The sequence below is a fragment of the Lates calcarifer genome, linkage group LG1 (assembly GCF_001640805.2).
Source record: "Lates calcarifer isolate ASB-BC8 linkage group LG1, TLL_Latcal_v3, whole genome shotgun sequence".
Classification (NCBI taxonomy): domain Eukaryota; kingdom Metazoa; phylum Chordata; class Actinopteri; family Centropomidae; genus Lates; species Lates calcarifer.
The window spans coordinates 4101605-4122215 of NC_066833.1; the positions used below are offsets into that span (position 1 = coordinate 4101605).

At 40.1% G+C, this 20611-nt stretch overlaps 1 protein-coding gene across 1 annotated transcript in view; it reads left to right on the forward strand.

The window, feature by feature from the left end:
- Positions 1–20611, forward strand: part of LOC108902464 (diacylglycerol kinase beta) — a 117012-nt gene that overhangs the window by 66286 nt on the left and 30115 nt on the right. The window contains 2 exon segments of the mRNA XM_051065722.1: positions 3204–3364; positions 16042–16106. Coding sequence (XP_050921679.1) covers positions 3204–3364; positions 16042–16106 — 226 coding nt within the window.

Sequence of the window (20611 nt, forward strand, 5' to 3'; positions counted from 1 at the left end):
ACATCCTGCAGTTATGGAGCAACATTATCATTCATTTGCAGTGGTGTTTGTGTCCAGGGCTACATCCAAACTAAAACAACTTAAAATGCATCACTATTGCTATGTTTATGCCTCCAGAGTGTTTGAGCCCTTAAAAAGGAGACTTTTGGAGACGTTGCTGGCCCTGTTGTTTTCAGGCTGAAAACACTGGGGTTGTGTTTTAGTCTGGATGGACAGTCTCTAAGACTTTTTAGACTTCAGACTGATAATACAGACACAAATTCTTACTTTTCACCACTGGTGCTCCTCATTTGCCATATTTTCTGCTACTAAGAAGCCAACTGCAGAGCAGAAAGTTTTCCTGTTTATGTGCATGGCCATCAGACATGAATGATCATGTGATATGCTTTTTCAGGCGTGTTAGTATGGGCAGAGATTATTTTTGATACAGAGCTAAAAGGCCTGTGCGGACAGAGATGGGCTTCCTCTTAAAACACCACTTTAAATGGTTCAGTTATTACAAACTCATGCTGTGCAGCCAAACATTGTTTTTAATCCACAGAACTTTATTTTCGACTTTGGTTGAGAAAACAAATGAGTCAGTCTGAAGACTGACAAACATCTTGATACACAATACATTTTATTATTATTTTATTAAGCATAAATATCAAATAGCTTAAGTAAAGATGTGGAAAAAGCTGATACAGAAAAAAAGGATTTGGAGCTCTGGAGCATAACAAGGTGAACAACATTCATTTATAGATTTCGTTTCCTCTAGCATGTCAGGGAAAAGAAAAAGACATTGGTGATCTGTGGAGATTAATCTTGTCTCATTAAAGACAGAACAGGCTTAAAATGTATCGTTGACTGAACATCAGTCTAAACAACTGTAAGGGTTCATTTTAGCACTTAAAGAATGAGTGTAGTTTCAGGAAGAGTTTCAGAGGCATAGTAAAGTACAAAAAGCAGGCATGTGTGAGTGCACATTTTTAGGAAATGAGAGATGGGAAGAGGAATGCGGGAGCTCTTATGTATCAAATTAAAAACTGTTAATATGCAAAGCACTTGCGCTGTAAATCCTCTGCCAGCCATTGATTTGTTGCAGTACTTTGGGCCAGTAATTAGAATTGCTGGTTATGACTGCTTGATTGTTGCTGCTTGGAGGACCAGCAGAGCACTTAACCAGGCTTATGAATGATATTTTGTCGATAAGTTGCTGGGTCTAAGGGACTTTGGAGCTTTTGTTGAATAGATCATCTCTCCCGGAAATAAATACTGAGGTGAAGGAGCTAGTGTCTCTGCTGTCATTTAGCTTGATGAATATTTACTTTGGCATATTGGTCAGTCAGTTGGTCCAGATGAGGGCTGCAACTAATAATCTGTTTAAATGTACTGATTCACCTGCCTTTATTTATTTATTGATTGATTGATTGATTGATTATTCTGTTAGTTGTTTTGTCCATAAAATGAAAAAGCTCACATAATGACCTAAATCTTTGCTCATAGAAAGAATGTTGGAATGTTTGCATTTTTTGTTTCAGAAATGACAATTGATTATCAAAATAGTTAATAGTTAATAATAGTTAATCAATTTTCTAGTCCAAGCGGAAATATCTCAATAATTCTTGGATGGATTGTCATGAAATTTTGTACGGACATTCATGGTCCCCAGTGGATGGATCCTGGTGACTCTGCTGATCCTTTAGTACCACCAGCAGATTGACGTCTTTGTTTTTCAGTGATCTGGATTTATCATCCAGACATTTGATAAAGATATCTATGACACCCAGAGGATGAAACCTAATGACTTTAGTAATCTTTTCAGTGATAGTGAAAGTAAAATCTTAACATCTACCAGATAAATTGCCCTGAAATTTTGTACAGACATTCCTGGTTGCTTACTTTGGTGGTCCCCAGACTTTTCTTTTAATATCTGCTCACATACCTGCTAGCATGGCCGTAGACCCTTACCATAGACTCTTGTTACCTTGTGCCATACCTGAGCACAGTGTTCTTCCCTCCACATTCCCCTGCTGGTCTGCTAGGCTCAGCCATGGTTAGCATTCACTCACTCAACTGAACTGTGCTGGAGCCCATCTTAACCTATGCCCTGAAACGGTACAGAGGGATCACACATGCTTGGGCACTGTACGGGTCACCTAGTGTGAGTACATCTGTAGGCTCTAAGGCCAGGTTGCACTAGAAAAGAAGTGGTTTGTATGACATGTAGTCTGATCATGTTGGAAATAAAAAATGTTTATACTGATCAGAATGGCCACACCCGAAGGCAGGGTGAAAAGCAGGCAGTCATAAAGAGAGGGAGGATGAGATATTGTTTAAATATGCATATAAAAGCGCACATTTTCACACAGACATTTATCGTGTTCATTCAGTAATTCACATGAAAAGTGTTGCAGATAGTTGTGTAACAAATGAAAGAACAGAGCTAGTGTGTTTGTGTGCATGTTCATTCAGGATGATATGTGGTGAGAGATTCTGTGGGGAAGGAACAGTTGTTTTTATATGAAAGGGAAATCGTTCTCTCTGAAATTGCTGTTATATCTTAAAAGTACCAGTTTACCTGAGAATGTGTTTATGCAAATACACTTATTTTTCACACATGATGCTTTCAGTGTGATGGTACTCATTAATATCTCATGCCCTTGTGACACCCTTGGAACATACTTCCTCTTCCAATCGTGAGTAAGATGCCTGGCTGAGGCAGCCTGTCAGCTGTGGAGCAAAACCAGAGGGCTCCCTTGGGTGCTGTCAGGCCTGGGCTGTGTTCTCGGTTCAGAAGTGGAGGGGGGGGCGCTCCTGTGAAATGGCAGTGTAATCAGTACCATTGTGTTTCACACTTATCTATATACTCTACCATTTCTCCAGTTAAATGTAGTGGTTTTGATATGGATCAAGAGAAATAATCATTTTATCTGTAATTAAAAAAGCAGTCACTTCATTCCTGAACTAACTTGTTAACTTAAAACAATTCTACAACAGGATATCGCAAGATAATATGTCACCCAATCAATGTACACTGTAATAGTACAATAGTACATCACTGGCCAAAAGTAAGTGGACACACATTGGATTCGAAGGTTACAACCACACAAGAAGTACACAAAAGTAGAAAAGGAGGGCTGTTTGAGGCATGTTGTATATTCTTTCTCATGCTTGGTTGTATTTTCACCTACTCCACCTTCCTCTCTGGCTTTTCTCGGCAGGTTATGAAGGTGGCAGTTTGCTGAAATTCCTTCGGGACATTGAGCATAGTACAGAGGTGGTGCTGGACCGCTGGAACATAGATATTGTCCCTGATGACAAGGAGGAGAAGGGAGACCCTGTCCCTTACAGCATCGTCAACAACTACTTCTCTATTGGAGTGGTAAGGAAACCGACACAGAAACTATCATTATGTGTGACTGACAGATTTAAATTCAATAATTTATTTCCTGTGTGACCATGGTGAAAACTTCTTGGGAGAAGTTTTCAAAGGAAAGACAGTATGATTTGTACATATCTGCTCCTTAAAGAGCCTGGAAAAATATCACATCCAGTGATAATTATAAGGCAGTGAAGGGTGTTATTTTTCTGCAACTAAAATGTCATGCTACATACATTTTTTAAAATTGAATTAGTTGCACCAGGTACAACTCTCTCTATTTCATGGTATACCTGAATTTTAAATCTGGTGTCTGTGGCAACATTCCCATGCTGGAGCACCAGTGGTGATGCATTTTACATCAACCAGCAACAACTGGTTTGCCAGAGCTCAGGAGGGGAGTTACTGTAGCGATGGAGATGGAGCAGCTACAGCAGCTAGGAGTATGGTGGAAAAACCGAGGAAACATCCACAAAAGGTTCTTATGCTCCGCTAAAAATAAACTTGGTGTTCAGGGGAAGATTACAGTTTAAAAAAGAAAGTGAGGACAAACACAGATTGTAATTACTCTCATTGTCAGAAGGGGACCCAAAATTTCTGCACTGTGGGATTAATTATTGCCATTGTTTGAATATTTAGCTGAGTCAGCTATGACAAAATGTCTTTGTAATGGTCAAATACAATCAAACAAACCCTTAACGTCTTAAATCTAAATGGTGTGACATAAATTTGTGTTTGGTGCAGACCACCTCCAGACATTCCTGTTGGTGTTTCTTGGTCAGTAGGGCTGTAATCAGTGATGAAATGTCAAAAAATAGTTTTAAAAATTACGATTAGAATTCCCCACAACCCATGGAGATGTATGCAAAATATTCAGTTTATGATCACATGACAAAACAAAGACATAAAATCCTCACATTTGAGAAGCTTAAACCAGCAAATGTTCATAATGTTTTCTTGAAAAATGACTCAAACAGTTAATTAACTGTCAAAATGTTGTGTAAATGTAAAGCCATAACTAATTTCCCAGAGAGAAACAGTGTAATATCCTGGATAAAATGAACAATATAGCATTAGATATACTGGTAATTAGGCATGTTACACTGTTAGATGTTGATAGTCCTGTGTATCAGACTCCTGTCCCTGATTGAGACACAGTTGTTACAATAACAACGTGATGAAAAAGATTAGCTGGTCTATGTGGACACAAGCAATTAGTAGATTCATCAGTGAATTTCTGCTCCCTCTTGGGGAGGTTTCTTCTTTTTAATTGGAGGAAAGGATTGCTGCCAGGTTCCAGTTGCTTAGCAACGTTTTTATCTCGTCCTGATGGAGATTTGAGCGTAAAGGCTGAGGGACGTTTATACAGAGGTGACAAACAAGGCCTTTGTGAAGTTATCACTGTGCTGACTTAGGGAATGTTTCCCCACAGAAAGTCAGTGATGTGTGTTGCTTCAGTATTTCTTTATGACAACCATGCAGAGAATCACAGAGTTACCAAACCTTCCCACCACTGTATTGTGGTTTGGACACACAAGATTGAATCTGAGGCTACAACCATCAACCTCTGCACCGCAACAATTCATATTTATTTAAATGAATTCCACCGTCATCAGCTCACAGTCTTGCAGGCATCCTATAAATAACTCTTTTCTTCCCACGCATGACTGGTCCACACAGCAAATAATAAACACCATCATACCTAACTTGTAATTAGAAGCACTGTGTACATTTCAGTGTAGCAATGGAAACCAGACTGAGTCATCACCATAACAGCTTAAGTAAGAGCCATCTGTTGTTTTTTTTTTCCTTAAACATTCAATCATCATTAAGCTTATAAATAAAAATAATGACCAAACTAATTACATATACGGCACATATATATATATAAATAAAACAGAAGTGACAAGTGTAAAGATGACATATGTGCGCAGGTAGATGTTAGAGAAGGGTTTTGGCAGAAGAAGATGAAGCACGGTGATGTAACACAACTGCGCTCCCACTGATGTCTGCATATGTGACATACGACATGCGAGTGTAACACCACACGCAACACAGCAAGCCAAAGATACACTAATCTTTGTCACTAGCTCCCATTTGTACATTCTCATGTCTGTTTTTTTTACTCAAATATGCACAAACTCAATCAACTTTTGACTTTCTCCATGGGCCAGGACAGTGTTTTGTTTGTGGCCCGATCGGCACTGCCAGTGTATCGGCGGAGCTAAACAAAAGTATTTGACAGGCCGTCCATTGTGTGCAACTCAAGTATTACATTTTTTACTCCAGTTAGTCACTTACTTTGTGTAGGACCATCTACATTGTCAAGAGGCACTGTAGTTTACTTGGAGCATTTGCCCTTCTTAACACTTTTCTGTTGCTGTGAAAACTCATTAGCACTCAAAATGGAAATTGATCTTTGGCCAAAATGAACACACAAAACAACTTTCCTTTAAAAAAGGAAACTATATATTTGTTACCAGTTTTTAAAGATTTACACCTTCAGTAGGAATGAATTAGTCTGAGTGAAACAGACACAGGGGAAAGAGTTTGGAAAATATTAAGAGATGGTCTAACATGTTGATCCTTTTGTTGGATTTGTTAACAAGAAAAATAATAACATTAACTTTATCCTTTAATGTAAAGGTTATCTGTGTGAAGCTGTGGCTGTTTCCCTCGGGTTCTGACAACTCTCCAATGTGGCACAGCCGTTAGATAAAGCGACAGATCGCTGTGCCTCCAGGAGCCATAGTGACAGATGGCTGAGTATCTGGGTGCACACGACACCTGAGCAAACCAATCTCTGACTCACACCGATGATGTAGCCATTAGTAACCCTCAAATCTGGTTTTCTAACCATACAGGGTTTGCGTTTCCTGCCATCCCATCACAGACCTTGCTACTCACAGGGCTTGGTTGCTATGGAGACGGGAGGCTGGCAAGGCCAAACCTGAAAGCTTCCACAGTCATCTGTCCTTTATCTCACTGACTTAATTGTGGATGACATGGTGTGGAGCATGTGGTTGGCTCATCCAAGGCACTAAAAACTGTAAATCAGTTTATCATGTGATTTCTGTTTTAATTGATGGGTTTATTTTAGATTAGATAAGATGTTTTATTGATCCCAAGGGGCAAAAGTAAGTTTTTATGTTTGCATATTGTATTTTTCCATATTTAGGGTAATAGCTTTAAACATACCTAAATTTGTATGTGTCATCATTACAGGAGATGAGGATTTAGTAGGTTCATCCATTGTGCTACTGGCAGGAGCAACTGGCTGTCTAAAGGTGCTTTGAGCAGTGAGCTCACTGTGGGGGCTGGCAGCAGAAAGGATAGCAATAAGAATATGTGTGAAGCCTCTAGCTCCTGTTTCAGCCTCATGTGGCTCCATATGAATCTGTACTGTCGCATTTTATAGCTCTATCAGTTACAACACTGACACAGATGGGGGACAAATTAAAGGGAAAGGAACAGAAAAAGAAAGTGGGTTAGTAATGTAATGTTCCACCACAAGCCTCTAGAACATATTCAGTGTATTGAACTCTACAGGAGGGACAAAGGACATCCCTAATTTGGTGTTTTGTTGCTGGTGGTGGGGAGCGACTGTTTAACACATCACTGCAAAATGTTCCATAGGTGTTTAACCACCTAGAAGACCCCTACAGTCCCCGAAAGACCCCAAAAGAAACCTTTTGATGGTCCTCTTGAAGGTCTCCTAAAGACTCAAAGTCTCCTTGAACCTTCTAAAGGATTCTGTTGATATAAACTTTTCATTCACAAATAATGGCAGCAAATTTGCAAAATCTGTTTACACATTCAGGTCAGTATCAGTTCCTAAAGTGCCTTCATTTGACCTGCAGCCTGGAAAGAATCTTGTGAGAGGAATTTGAGAGAAGGAAATCACACCATGTCAGCAGCCATTAAAGATGCCACCTCATGTTGCAGTGAGGAAGCTGATCCCTCTGCAGCGCATGTCTCTGTGCAGGCGCTTCTGTGGATGGGTGCACATGTGTCAATGTGTATGTATGTGCATGCACTTGAATGCACATGACTGTGTGTGTGTGTGTGTGTGTGTGTGTGTGTGTGTGTGCCCTGCAAGATGATTCCCAGTGTTAATGGCCAGTTCCTAATGTGTACCACAATCCCTGACTTTGCCTTTAGCCAGGAGGGTGTTGAGTATCCTGTGCCTCTTCTGATGGACATATAAGTCTCTAGCTGCATCTTTTACCTGATAAGCAGGAGCTGCAGCTAATGTGAAAAGGTTCACTACAGACCTCACTGTGGTTCTAGTGCAGAGCAGTCTAAGAAAACATTATTCTTGAAAAAACAATCACACCACAGAGATCCATTTAGAAGCTGTTCTGGATCTTTTAGTCATAGCACATGATCTTCCTTCACATGGAGTTTGTCCTGTTGTGATGGATGTTCAAATTTCAGTTTTTCTGATCATTCAAAGGACAGAGGGAATTTCATTCTTAACCGTGGAAAAACACTTCCTTGTTTACTGAACAAACTCCATCTGCTGAAGAAGACTGTGTGATACAATCAGCTGCTAATGTGGTGATGAAACTGTGCAGTCAACTCCTGTATCTAACAAGAGGCACTTGGATTGCTTCATATCCCGCCATGATCTTCATGACAAAAAGGACATTGCATTGCTAGCAGTTTGTCATCAAGAATGCTAATACAATCAATCATCTACTATATATGGAGTAACTATGGTGTAACTACCATATGGAGTTACTACGTCTCCTCATAATTAAGCCAATTAACTAATTTATTATCAAACATTGTTCTTATACTTGTACATTTGTGTTTGCATACTACATACCTGGCATTAATTTGAACTTGTTAACTTAAACTGTTCAATCATTGGGAAATTTATGCAGAAAGGTGCTCTACTGTGTAAGTATGAAGTTTCTGCTATGTATTGGTCTTGAGTTATCGAGTCTACAAAGATGTATCTGCAGAGTCACAAACCCCTTTTACACAGGACCATCAAATATGCAGCCTTTATTTGTTTACACTGAACCACACAAAGCCGGCATAATGTCACCCTGGTATGAGGTTTTATATATCATGTCGGCATCATGGAATCAGAGGTGTAACGCGTAATGTTGGGGTGTTGGTGAGTTGGTATCTGGTGTCTCCGCCATGCTGGCTCCCCCTTTTATATGACTTTGATTCAAACAAAGGCGTAACATTTCCGCCATGAACAGGCTGTATAGAAGGGGCAACAGACACCAGCATGACACCAAAATGTCCTGCATACCGCATTCCATAGAGGTGGAACATGAAAATAATTATTTGAGCTTAAGTTGTATTCTCCTTTCTAGAGGTAATTCCAAAAAAGTATGTCTAGAAAATTTTGGCCCAATATCAGCATTCAGACCCCACAGGATGTCATTTCAGTTTGCTACACAAGTCCCACAGTAACAAGTTGACAACACAACAATAGTTGAATAGACTGGTACAGGAAATAAATACACAGTTATGTCAGAAATCAGCAGTCCAAACAGAGCCAATTATGTAAATTATGTGCTCAAAATTCAATTTTCCCCCAAGCTACTGATTCAGTTAGACTCTAGGTCCTTTAAGCCCCTTTCAGACACAGGATACATGACGTATTTGACTTCATCTATCTGTGAAAGTGGTGGCTTTTTGTCAGACATACGTTATTTTTACATTAATGTTCCTTATGGCTTTGTTTAGACAAGAGTAGACATTTATGGAAATGTGCAATCATAGGCACAGAGGGAGAACAGTAGTCAAGTAACCCTATTAGGACAGTGAGGAAGAAGAACATTCTTCTTCTGTCACAGGCTAGATCTGATAGATTTTAAAACTTATTTTGCTGTTGACGCCTTAACTAATGACCATTGTGAACATTAGTGGTGCTCACCCTCCACTTCCATCAGTGAATCCATTGATACATTTCCACATCAGTTTCATCATTTAACACTATTAGAGTGTGAACTGCTCAGCCTGTGAGCAAGCATCAAATGACAAATAAGTTGAGAGTCTTTTTTAACTCCTACATTCCTAAAGAATTTCTTGGATTCATGCAGTCCTAAGAGAAAAAAGGACTGATGTGATTTGATCTGATCCGATCTCCTCTTCAAATAAACACAGCAACAGTTTTTCCTGATGCCTAGATTATTAACTGATTTTGTGCATGTGAGAAGGAGATTTAAAGACTAAACTATTACTCTTATCTTAGAAAGCAGCTCAAGACATGCATTTAATCCCTCTCTGCATGTTTTACCTTGTGGTGGTGCTGCAGCTTTTGTGTTAATCAGTCACTTTGTGTTGATAGTGATACATGACAGGCCTTGAATTTTAGGTAAAAGTGGTGTTTATTCAGATGATATGGGACCAACATTTTAAATTGCCATCAGATTAACTTAAATGGGTGCATGTCTGAAAGGGGATTTATTGAGCACAAACTGGATGGTCTCCTGAGCGGAGCTGAACTCTGCAGTGGTTGGCAAGTGTTTGAAGGGTGTTTGCCCTTGTGCTACCAGGACGCTTTATCAGACACGTCGAGTTTTTCATGGTTTAAAGTAAGAAGACTGTAAAGATGTTACACTTACTCCCTGATACTGCTGCCTGTGTTTAACTGTGGTTATATTAAATTTAATGCTGCCCTGAGCAGCAACAGTGTGTCAGTGTTTGGTTAGAAAACAGGCAAGGCCACAAGGAAAGAAGTGTTCATATAAAATGATGTGTGTGTGTGTGTGTGTGAGAGAGAGAGAGAGAGAGAGAGAGCGAGAGAGAGAGAGAGAGAGAGAGAGAGATGGAGTAGCGCTGGCACACACTGAAGGTCAGGGGAAGTATCAGTGACAGGAAGTCAGCGTCTGCCAGGTTCAGGCCAGGTTACCGTGGTAATGAATGACCGTGCTGAGTGACACCTGGCTGGTCTTAAAGAGGGGAGGAACGGTGCTCGAAAACACACACATGGTTAAACACGAAGATACACAAACACTCACAAATGGGGGACATGCACCTAGACAGTCTTTAGCTGACTAAAAACTGACTTCAGATCTTACGTATGTTTGTAGAACATAAATAATAATAACTCCTCTGTTATTCAGCTTCATCTGGACTGTGTTGATGTGATCAAAGAACCTGACAACTGTTTCAAATATTGCTAAACCCTGATTGGTGCATGGAAGTACATGACATCATCTATTTCAAAGGGAAGAGCACATGGAAAAAAAAGAAATTGCTTGTGTAAAATAATCATAATTGCTTTAACTTTTGCAGAAAATAGCGTGTTTGTGTCTAATCCTATCACTCAGAGTAAGAAGGTGAGAAAGTACGTTTTCAGGAAACTGTCATCAAATGGAAAACGACTGCACAGGTCATTGGCGCAGCAGCAACAAGGACAGAAAAAGTGGAACAACATACTGTTGATCAGATTAATGTAACAAATGCCTGTGTATATTTAGCTCTGTATCATGCATGCTAACCTGAGCATCTCAGTACAACAGCATCATAGGCGATGAGAGATTTGAGGCTGACTATGACATTTTTCTTTGACATTAAGCTAAATAAGCCCCTAACCAGAGGCCAGTGAAACACAATAGGGTTGAACTGACAACCTATTTCTCTGCCGGGTGCTGTGGATCCTTACTGAGGTGACATTTTCCATCCTGTGTTTTTGTTATTGTTTTTTTGTTGTTTGTCTCTCTCTTTTTCCCTTCCTCTTTTTCACATCACCCATCCGATAGCACCGCCTCTTGCCCCCTACACACCATGTGCAAAACTTCAAACGGCAAGATCAAAACAACCTTCATCACTCAGGCAACTATAGGCGATGGCAAATGTCACATATTGTTACTGCTACTGATTTTTCAGGGGGACAGAATGCATAAAAATGGGGCTGGTCAGTGATTGCCTGCAGCAGGGGACTGAGAGCAGATTTAGTGACATGAAACAGCTCATCATGTTTTGCAAAGCTTTGCAGTCACTTTGTGTCATTGTCTGGCCCTGATCCACATGCTGTGCTGGACACTCTGCCCACAATGTACCAAATTCAAAAAACATAACTCCATGATTTGTTCACGCGTGACACAGCCTCCTCAGGCAGATTGTAAACAACTTTCCCTCACTGAACTGTCCCATGTTTCCTACTTGTAGGTTGTTGTTGCAATGAGTAACCTTGCCACGAGATTCAGCTTTATAGTTTGAGCTCTATGGGCAAAGTTAGCCTCACATCTCGCCCGTGATGTCTCCTCGCTCCCCAGGTCCCAGTATCAAATTCTCAGCCAGTTAAAGCAGCAGATGCAACTCTATTTTAAGATCTGATATTTGCTGATGCTGTGAGATCTCAGCACATCGCTGTAGTGTCTGGTTGAGGAGGTGCGTTGCAGCAGACCGGTAGCACCGGTGGATGGTTTTTGGGAGGGTGACAAGCGAGGATGCATGTAATTGCACCTGTCCACCTGTCTTATCACAACCTTCCGTTCTCCTTGTTGCAGAGTGCTAAAACACCTGCACAGACAGGCAGGGTGCCAGCCTGTCATCGCAGATGCTTTTGCCTGTCAAAGCTGCGGGATGCAACACTTTGCTGTAAATATACACTGCTTTTATTAGCCCAGATCACAAAAAGAAAGTATAACAGATAAACCCTCTGATTAAAATGCCCTAAATTTACCATGAATTGAAATAAAGCATGGGTAACATATGCTTTCAGAAACCGGAAGTGTAGCAGGCAAAACACTTGTTGCCTCTTAAACAGCAGCATGCTCATTTGCCTATTGACACTTTAACACCAAATGTCGAGCCAGGTTGGTAAGACTACCTTGCTGCATGAGGATTAAAGATTTCACACTGTGTAATTTATGTTTGTTGATATTTATTTTTAGTCTTCATACCACTTTCATGTTCCATAGCCTATTTTTTCTGCTGCTGCAGTGCAATTATCCACCTCGAAATACAGTACTTGTTTTTGCCACTGACAGTTTCAGGCTTTATTATAGAGATAGACCCTGTTTTTGTTTAGGTTGTTTAACAGTTATTTTATCACTCTGCTCAAAGCCATCAGACTTCAAACAGTAATTTTTTCTTCACAGAACACAGGAGTTTCTGGAATATCACTGCCTTGTTTGGTTAGTTAGTTTGTGTTATTGTGTCCTACTTATGTAAAGGATCTGAATACTTCTTCTACCACTGAAAGTCACACAATAACACAAGCAAACTAACAGAGTGAGGCAGCAGTATTCCAGCAGCTCCTGTGTTCTGCCTGGCAAAATTATTGTTTTTGTAAATGGAGTCTGGTAGTGATATATAACAGTGTTTCTGGTTAAACAAAAAGAATCTTACTCGTTAATAAAAAAAAAGGTCTATTTCTGAAGGAATCTGAATCTGAGTCTGTCTGTGGCAAAAACAAGCACTTCAGTAGACGTACTTTGATGTAGACAAATGCCCATTGGATTACATTACATGGGAAAATAAGGCCCAGGTTCAAGAGTTATCCTTTAATATAGCTTTACCTAATATTAGCCTTAAGTTAATTAGGAGATCAGTTGACAGGGACATCAGAAACCTAAGCATTTTTACTGATTTGTGAATCTAAGCCAAATCTAAGTGAGAACAGTGCAGCTTGAACCTTGGTCCCTACATTAATCCATCCCATAAAATTTAAAGCTTTCAGTATATCCACAATTACAGATGCACAGTCACCATTTTCCTCTCCTACTTATCTAAGTGTTGTTGCTGAATAAGAAGAAAATTCTAAAATTATAATTTTGTGTGATGAGCAAAACATTGTAGAGGTTTTAATATAAAAATAGAATGACAACAGCATGAGACACCCACACAATTAAAGATATATACTAGTGTCAAATGTCACATTATGTTACTTCATTGAGGCACACTTAGTTTAATTAAATAAACCAGTTGTTATACCTCTGCTATTTGTGTTATTGCTGCATATTTACTTAATCAGAATGAGATATTGATATGGAAAAACTCCTTCAACATTTTCTCTCTCCAGATGTCACGCGTATAGATTTTGGCACAGAAAATAGATTTTGGTCATACTGGTGGCAACTAGTTATTTTTTAGATTAGGACTTAGTTTTCCTGCTCATTTCATTTCTCATATTGTATTTATGCATTAATTGATGGAAGCAAGTCTGGTTGTGTCATGTGTCTTGTCTCTGTTAAGCACTTTAAGCAGAACCAGATGATGCTATTATAGAGTGACAGAGTAAAAGGATGAGTCCTTAACTCTGCTTTCGTACTGTACATTAACGTCATTACTGACTCCACCATCAGAGTGACACTTTCCATTCTCCATGCTCCGGTACTATCTCCACCACGTCTAAGAGTTACATCTACATTAACCATATGACTTCATTTGACATATAGTCGATTTCAGTCTCTGAAAGCATGCATCCTGATCTTATTTTATATGTACAGTGACTGTTTATCTGTGAAAGACAGATCACATCCCCTGGCTTGAGCAGGGCAGAAGCAGCTCTGGTCAAGCTCAACCTGAGGTCGAGTTAAGGCTGCTGTATTTGACTGATCACATCCACTCAAAGCTCAAGTGTCCAGAGCACTGCTCTATGTTGTTTACATGCTGTAAAACATTTTGCTGGAGTCTATATGTGAATCTGAAAACATTTAGTTTTGGAATCAAGATGTTCAAAACTGCCACCACATTTATGTGACAAGGCATGTCAGAAACGAGCATTACATCTAAATTGTTGTCATTTATTCAACTTGTGCAGTTGCGTATTTTTAAAGTATCTTCACACTTTTAGACCTCTGTAATTGAACTTGAAACACTATCAGAGGCTTTTGTGACTGTCAAGAATTACTGCGAGAAATTAATAAAGATGAACAGGGGAGAATATAATAAAATTCCTTCATGGTTTAAGATGTAGAACTTTGATAATACTGTTGTGACAGCATAGTTCCCTGCTGGTGTCATAGGAAAGGTCACACTGAGCCTGCTCTTGTCTTGACTGATCAGGGTTACATTCACCTCTGCCCCTGAGGTCAAGGGTTAAACAGGGGGAGAGGAGGGCAGGGTCCGGTCTGAACCCTGCTCGGATCAACTTGTGACCTTTGGCTCAGTGCAGCTTTGTGTCATAAGTTACAGCTCAATTCTACTTAGTATTTTATGCTATCATGCCAGTTCAGACTGAATTACTGCGGTAAATGACAAGGAGTTTATTTTAGTATCTAATATCACAACAACAGTGGAAATGACACATTATTTTTTAGGTGTTGTGTGTCATTTTGGCCAAAATACTGTTTGGTTACCTTAAAATTATATACATGTATGCCACTGTCTGGTGGAAAAATCCATCGCCATGTACAAATATCATGCAGCATATCATATCATATAGCAAATCACCACATTAAAAAATCTGGAACCAGCCACTGTCACTTGGAAAATGACAGAAGGAATAAATTGGTGATGAAAATAGTTGCTGATTTCATTTTCTCCCAGTTGAGAAATGAATCAGATGATTTAATTGTTTCAGCTCTAGAACGTAGGTAAATCACCCAAGTCAGTTTGAACAGAGAAATAGCCCTTCACTGCAAAAGAGGAGGTCAGGGTCAGTTTATGATTTTCACAGTTCAGCTGATATTGGAGTTCTTCAAGAGCCATCTGAGGCTTTCCTTGGCCTCATTGGAACTCATTGTAAAAAAAAATCCAGTACAGTGCTTAAGCCAACAATCTTTACAGTACAATGATATTTGGCTGAGATTTATTTCAAAATTGGATGCAGACCTATAGATGTATGCAAAAGTTTGAACATCCTTCTGCTTTTAAGACGTAAGCACTTTAAAAAAAAACCTCATTAGGCTTTAACAGACTCATTAGAACTTGTAAAGCAGGTCAAGAATTGTCATTTAAGAATTGTTAGCTGATGATAAATTCTCTGACTCTTCAGACCTTGTGGTAGCACTCAACAAAATATGGACTCTTCTAAACGACTGACTGAGGATCTCAAATTGAAGCTAATTGATGCCCACAAAGCAGGAGAGGCTATAAAAAGACATCAAAGCACTTCCAGCTTGAAATTTCCACTGTCAGAAATGTCATTAAGAAATGGCAGATTAGAGAAATGCTTAGATAAAACTGCAGGTCTGCTTGGCAGAAAGGCAAAGCAAAACCTCTGTATAACTGCACAGGACCCGCAGGAGGGTGAAGCTGATGCAGGAGTGGTGGTTCACTGTTCACCGTGCAGCTTTGATGCACAAAAACAGGGTCAACATGAGCTATTAGAAGGAAACCTTATCTGTGACCTCATCACAAAAGTCTAATGTATGCAAAGCAACATCTGGATAAGCCAGAGTCGTTCTGCAAACAGGTGCTGTGGACAGATGAAGTTAAAGCTGATCTCTTTGACCTTCTTTGGGGCTGTGTGGAGGAAACACCATGAACTACTTCAAGAAACACATGCTGAAACTTTTGGAATGACCCTCACACACCCCTGATCTGAACATCATTGAATCATTGAATATCTTAAACAGTTTAAAATATCTCAGAACTTGAGGTGATCTGCAGGGAGAGTGAAAATTCCCAAATCAAGAAAAGGCTCATTTTAGATGTGGAGTTTGCACAGGGGTTGCAAACAACTGCATGCAAGCTGTGATAAAGTGTAAGGTTTACTGGTGTCATGCAGGTAATGTCTCTTCTGTTCTCTCCCGCAGGATGCCTCCATTGCCCATCGCTTTCATCTGATGCGGGAAAAGCACCCAGAGAAATTCAACAGCAGGTAACTGAATGGCATACTTTGAAAACAACTACAAGGAGGAACACATGCTGGCACTGAGTAGTCGATGAGGTTGGATAGTGGCACTCCACGTGATGTTTTGGCAGTAAAAAAGGCTGTTTGTCTCCCCTGTTCCACCGTCTCAACACCATTAGCTAACAAGCAACCTTATAACCAGCATGTGACCTCACACTTTAATCTGGAAACTCAATATCACACTGAGCTGCAATGGTCAGCAATCAATAACAGAACAAAACCTGCCTACATAGTGGGATCAATACATTGGCAGTGCCTTTTTTGAACTATGACATTAGAGTTTTTCGAAGCTAGAGTCTGGTGCCATGGTTTCCATAATCCAACCACAAAGGTCCAGAATTATTCAGTTTTCAACTAATTATAAAAAGTCAAATGAGGAGTAAATTGACTAGAAACCATGCCGTTAAATTGCAGGAGAGCTGAGTGAAGGCAGATGGAGACAGCTATGACGTAAATGGAGGTTAGCGTCATCCTAATAGCAGAGAAGGTATCGTCAAATGGCAGGCCACGAGGACAAGTGCATAGTTGTCTAATTAATTATTATATAACACTGGGAGCTGCCTCAGTCTGACTAGAGAGTGAGAGAGGTCAGCAGAGAGAGGGGAGCAGAAATCCAAAGTCGGATGAGGAGAAATATTTCAGTGATGATGCACTGCCCACAGCATGAATTCAACCTTGTCACACAAGCAAGAGACAAGCTTCATCTGTGTGTTAAACCCAGGCTTTCTATTACAAGTCTGGAGTCTCAAATGTAATCTGAGATAAACCTGATAATGACTTGCTGAGGTTTTATCCTCAGACTTAACAAAGCTTCTCTAGAAGACATTATGCAACAGTTTTCACAGTTTGAGTAGAACCCTGGTTAATGAGTAAACTGAATTTATGTAAATTTGGTGGACTCCTCCGGTAAATGTGCAGTGTCTGATGAATATATGAGTCATCAAATTCCATTAAAAGACCAAAACTGATAATGACTCAAGATTTATACATCAAGATGTGCAGGCTATGGCTCCGAGGTTACACCATTACCTGCACTGACGTGCTTCTCCTCAAAAATAATTACATGTCGGGGCTATGGTATCAATGGAGATACCAAATGGGTGACTGCAAAACTGTGATTGGCTGCTTGTGTTTTCCCCAACATGTTTGTAGTTTGTTGAGAATGAAGACAACGTTAAAGAAGCTATTTAAGCTATTTAAGTTTTGCTATCACTACATAGTCAATGTTAACATTAACAGCTGATTACTTAAAAGTGTAGAAGAAATGTTGTCACAGCATCAAACTTTCCTTTACTTGCCAAAAGCAGAAGTTAGCATGATAACAAGCTAGCCCAGGCCCAGCCAGCTGGTCTTGTCACATTCCAACAGCGACTCACTATGAACTGCCCCGAAGAAGTAGTGCTGCTCAGAGGGCGTATTCTAACCTCTTGTATTGTAATCACTTTTGATGTCTCATTGCTTTCATTTCCAGGAGCCTTTTCTGTGGCCACTCTTCTCTCTGACGACTCATTCAGATGCACAGTGGAGAACAAACAGCAGCAGTGTGCACACAGCCTCTGTAGATAGATACTGTAGCCCCTGAGGTGAATGACCATTGATGAGTATTTGGCGCTGCCTGGCTCACTTCTGTGGCCGGCCTGTTGTCTTTGCTGTGGCCCGAGGCCGAGGTGTGTGTGTGTGTGTGTTAACAAACAGTTGGTGTGTTTGTTGGTGTGATAATGTTCTCCAGTGTCTCAAACCAAACCTCTATGCAAAGCTTTGGCTGGTATCACTGGTGCAGCTGCATGCAGACTTGCACCAATCATGTGCTTAAAAGCCATTCCGTGTATACTGTGCACTGACCTTGTGCTTAAGTATGCACATGAGCACAAATCACTGAAGATGTGGTGTGAGCCTCTCCCTGCCTCGGTCACAAATAACTTTTACGTTGTTGGACCATTCAGTACAGTATGAATTCTTGTTTTGATTGTTACCAACTCACTTGGGAACTGGGTCTTTGTGCAGCTCTGTTTAGCCTGTGTTTCATGTTGTTTGCAGATGGCAACAACATGTATGCTACTGCGTCCCCCTACAGTTAATTAGTCTACATACTATAGAACATTTACTTGTTGAAATTCAATAATTAATGCTTAAGTTTACACTCTAATTCCCATATCTGTTTCTAGCATCACAAGCAGAGGAAGGAGAGGGTGATGAAAGATAAAAGAAAGATACCTCTGTTCACCAGGGGCCTGCTCTTTGATCTATTAGACAAGGGCCTGGGATTAAAAGATGTAAAGCATTTATGTGTAGGGTAGGACATATTCAGCACACATAAACATGGAGGTTAAACACAGCAACCTATAAAGCCTTTTCTTTTCCATAAATTGTGCTTCAGTTTTGCTTTTTGATGGTTCAGACTAATTCTGTTGGACCAAGTAATCGCCCCATCACTGTGTGAGCCACTCGTGGCTCTGATCCAACTGTAAGCTCCAAGCAACAGTGTTCACAAAACATGAACTGTATTGACACTCAACCCTTCTCAAAACAATACCAATAGTCTAATGTACAGTGTTTACAGGAAGCCAACATTGGAGGTTATTGTTATTCTGTATTCCATGAGTTTTCTTCTTCAGGACTTCCACAGGGCAACAGACAGCTGATGGACAGCCACAACTGTTTTATTGTAGTCTGACTGATGTCTTGGCACAGTAAATATCCGTTCATTTTTACAGCAGTTTGAACTGAAAGGAGTCAGTGTGTAGATGGAGCAGTTTCTTTCTCTATGGGTGAGCAGATGATGATTCACCTTTGACCCCGGTGAGAGAGGCCCATAGCCACATGCAGCACTTAGCTCAGTGCCTCACTGTCCTCCCTGCCACTCACAATCCTGCATTGTTCGCATCTGTGTGCATGTGTGTGTCTCTCACACACTCACACCACACACCATCCCCCCACTTGTCTACTAGCACATACACCCTCCACCTCCCCCACTGTCACCCTCTCACCCGGGGTCTGGGACAGAGGGGACGTGTGACTGCTGACACCTCAGCCTGTGGAGCTCCACCAGCTTCCAGTGATCACAGTAGCCAGACCTCCAGGAGCCCAAAGCCCAGGTGCTAATGACTTCTCACACTGGGGACAATGCTGTCTTTCTGTGTGTGAATGTGTGAGTGAGTGTCTGTCATCCCAAGTAGAGGGTTGGGCGAATTTCAGAGTAGGAAAGTTGGATTTAGAAATGTTGAGAGAGAGAATATACATCTTTTTATTTTCAATACAGCTTTTTATCCACACTTGTACAGACTGCGAGACATTTTTTCTAGAGATATATCCTGTCTCCCTCATGTGATCAACAACAGTTAGTAGCACAATACAATATACAACTTCTGCGATTCAAAATGTGCCTGTCAAGTAAGGGCTGATTGCTTGGCCTGTCGGATTTGTAAACTGTGTGTTCAGATGCATGCAGTCTGACAAGTTAGTTTGCGAATGAAAAGCACAGCTTATACATTACACAAAGAAAGAGGTGAATAGCACACAGTTGAATTCCACCCTTCTTTCCCTTTTTCTTGGAGTACAGAAATGTCAAAAATGCGTTTGAGGTATCTTAGAAACAAAGTTGCCATTACATAGTTTGTCCACCAGAGAGCACTGACAAGTTTATTTTAACTCGAAAATGTCCTTCTTTCTACATCGTCAATTTTCTTCTTTCAAATTTCACAAGTTACTTTTAACTGGAATTTACGAGCGATGACATGCTTTTGCATCACACTGATGTCAGATGGTAAAGGTAGCATTTACCCTTTCTAAATTTAAAATGATATGTGTGTGATCAGTTGTATGTAATATGCTGTGACTGATCTCTTCATCTCTACCATTTAGCTATTACAGAATGTCTCACGCATGAATATTGAAATTGGCAGGAAACCATCCTCTGCTGCCTCTTTCCTGTTGTCTCAAAGGAAAAATCTATCCACATTTACTGGTCATGAAAATGTGTGTGTGTGCATACACACATACATGGGTAAAACGAAAACAAATGCCCTCCACAGAAATGTATTTATCTTTTATGCAGTGAATCATGACCTCTGACCTTATCCATTTGCCAAAATCTTTTAAGTAAATTAAATCCTTTTTCAGGGGTCATAGTAGTGATTATGATAATAGTAATGGAGATGGAAAAAGAAGAATAAAGACTAATATTGTTAGTAAATATAATGGAGTATCTATTGAATATCTATTTCAAAGTGAAACATGTTTTGATCCCTGTGCGTCTGTTAATGTAGACACCATTAGCTCTTTTCATGAGCTGCTTTGACAAGCCCAGAAAACAGGTCACTGAAACCTATCACCTGATTGAATTAGCAGAGATCAGATGCCAGCACCTTTTTGACCTCAGTGTTACTGTTTTCTTTGGCTGATCCTAGAGAAATGAAAGCAACAGTTCCTGTATATACTTTTTTTTGTACCTACTGTAGAAAAGCAAACACAAA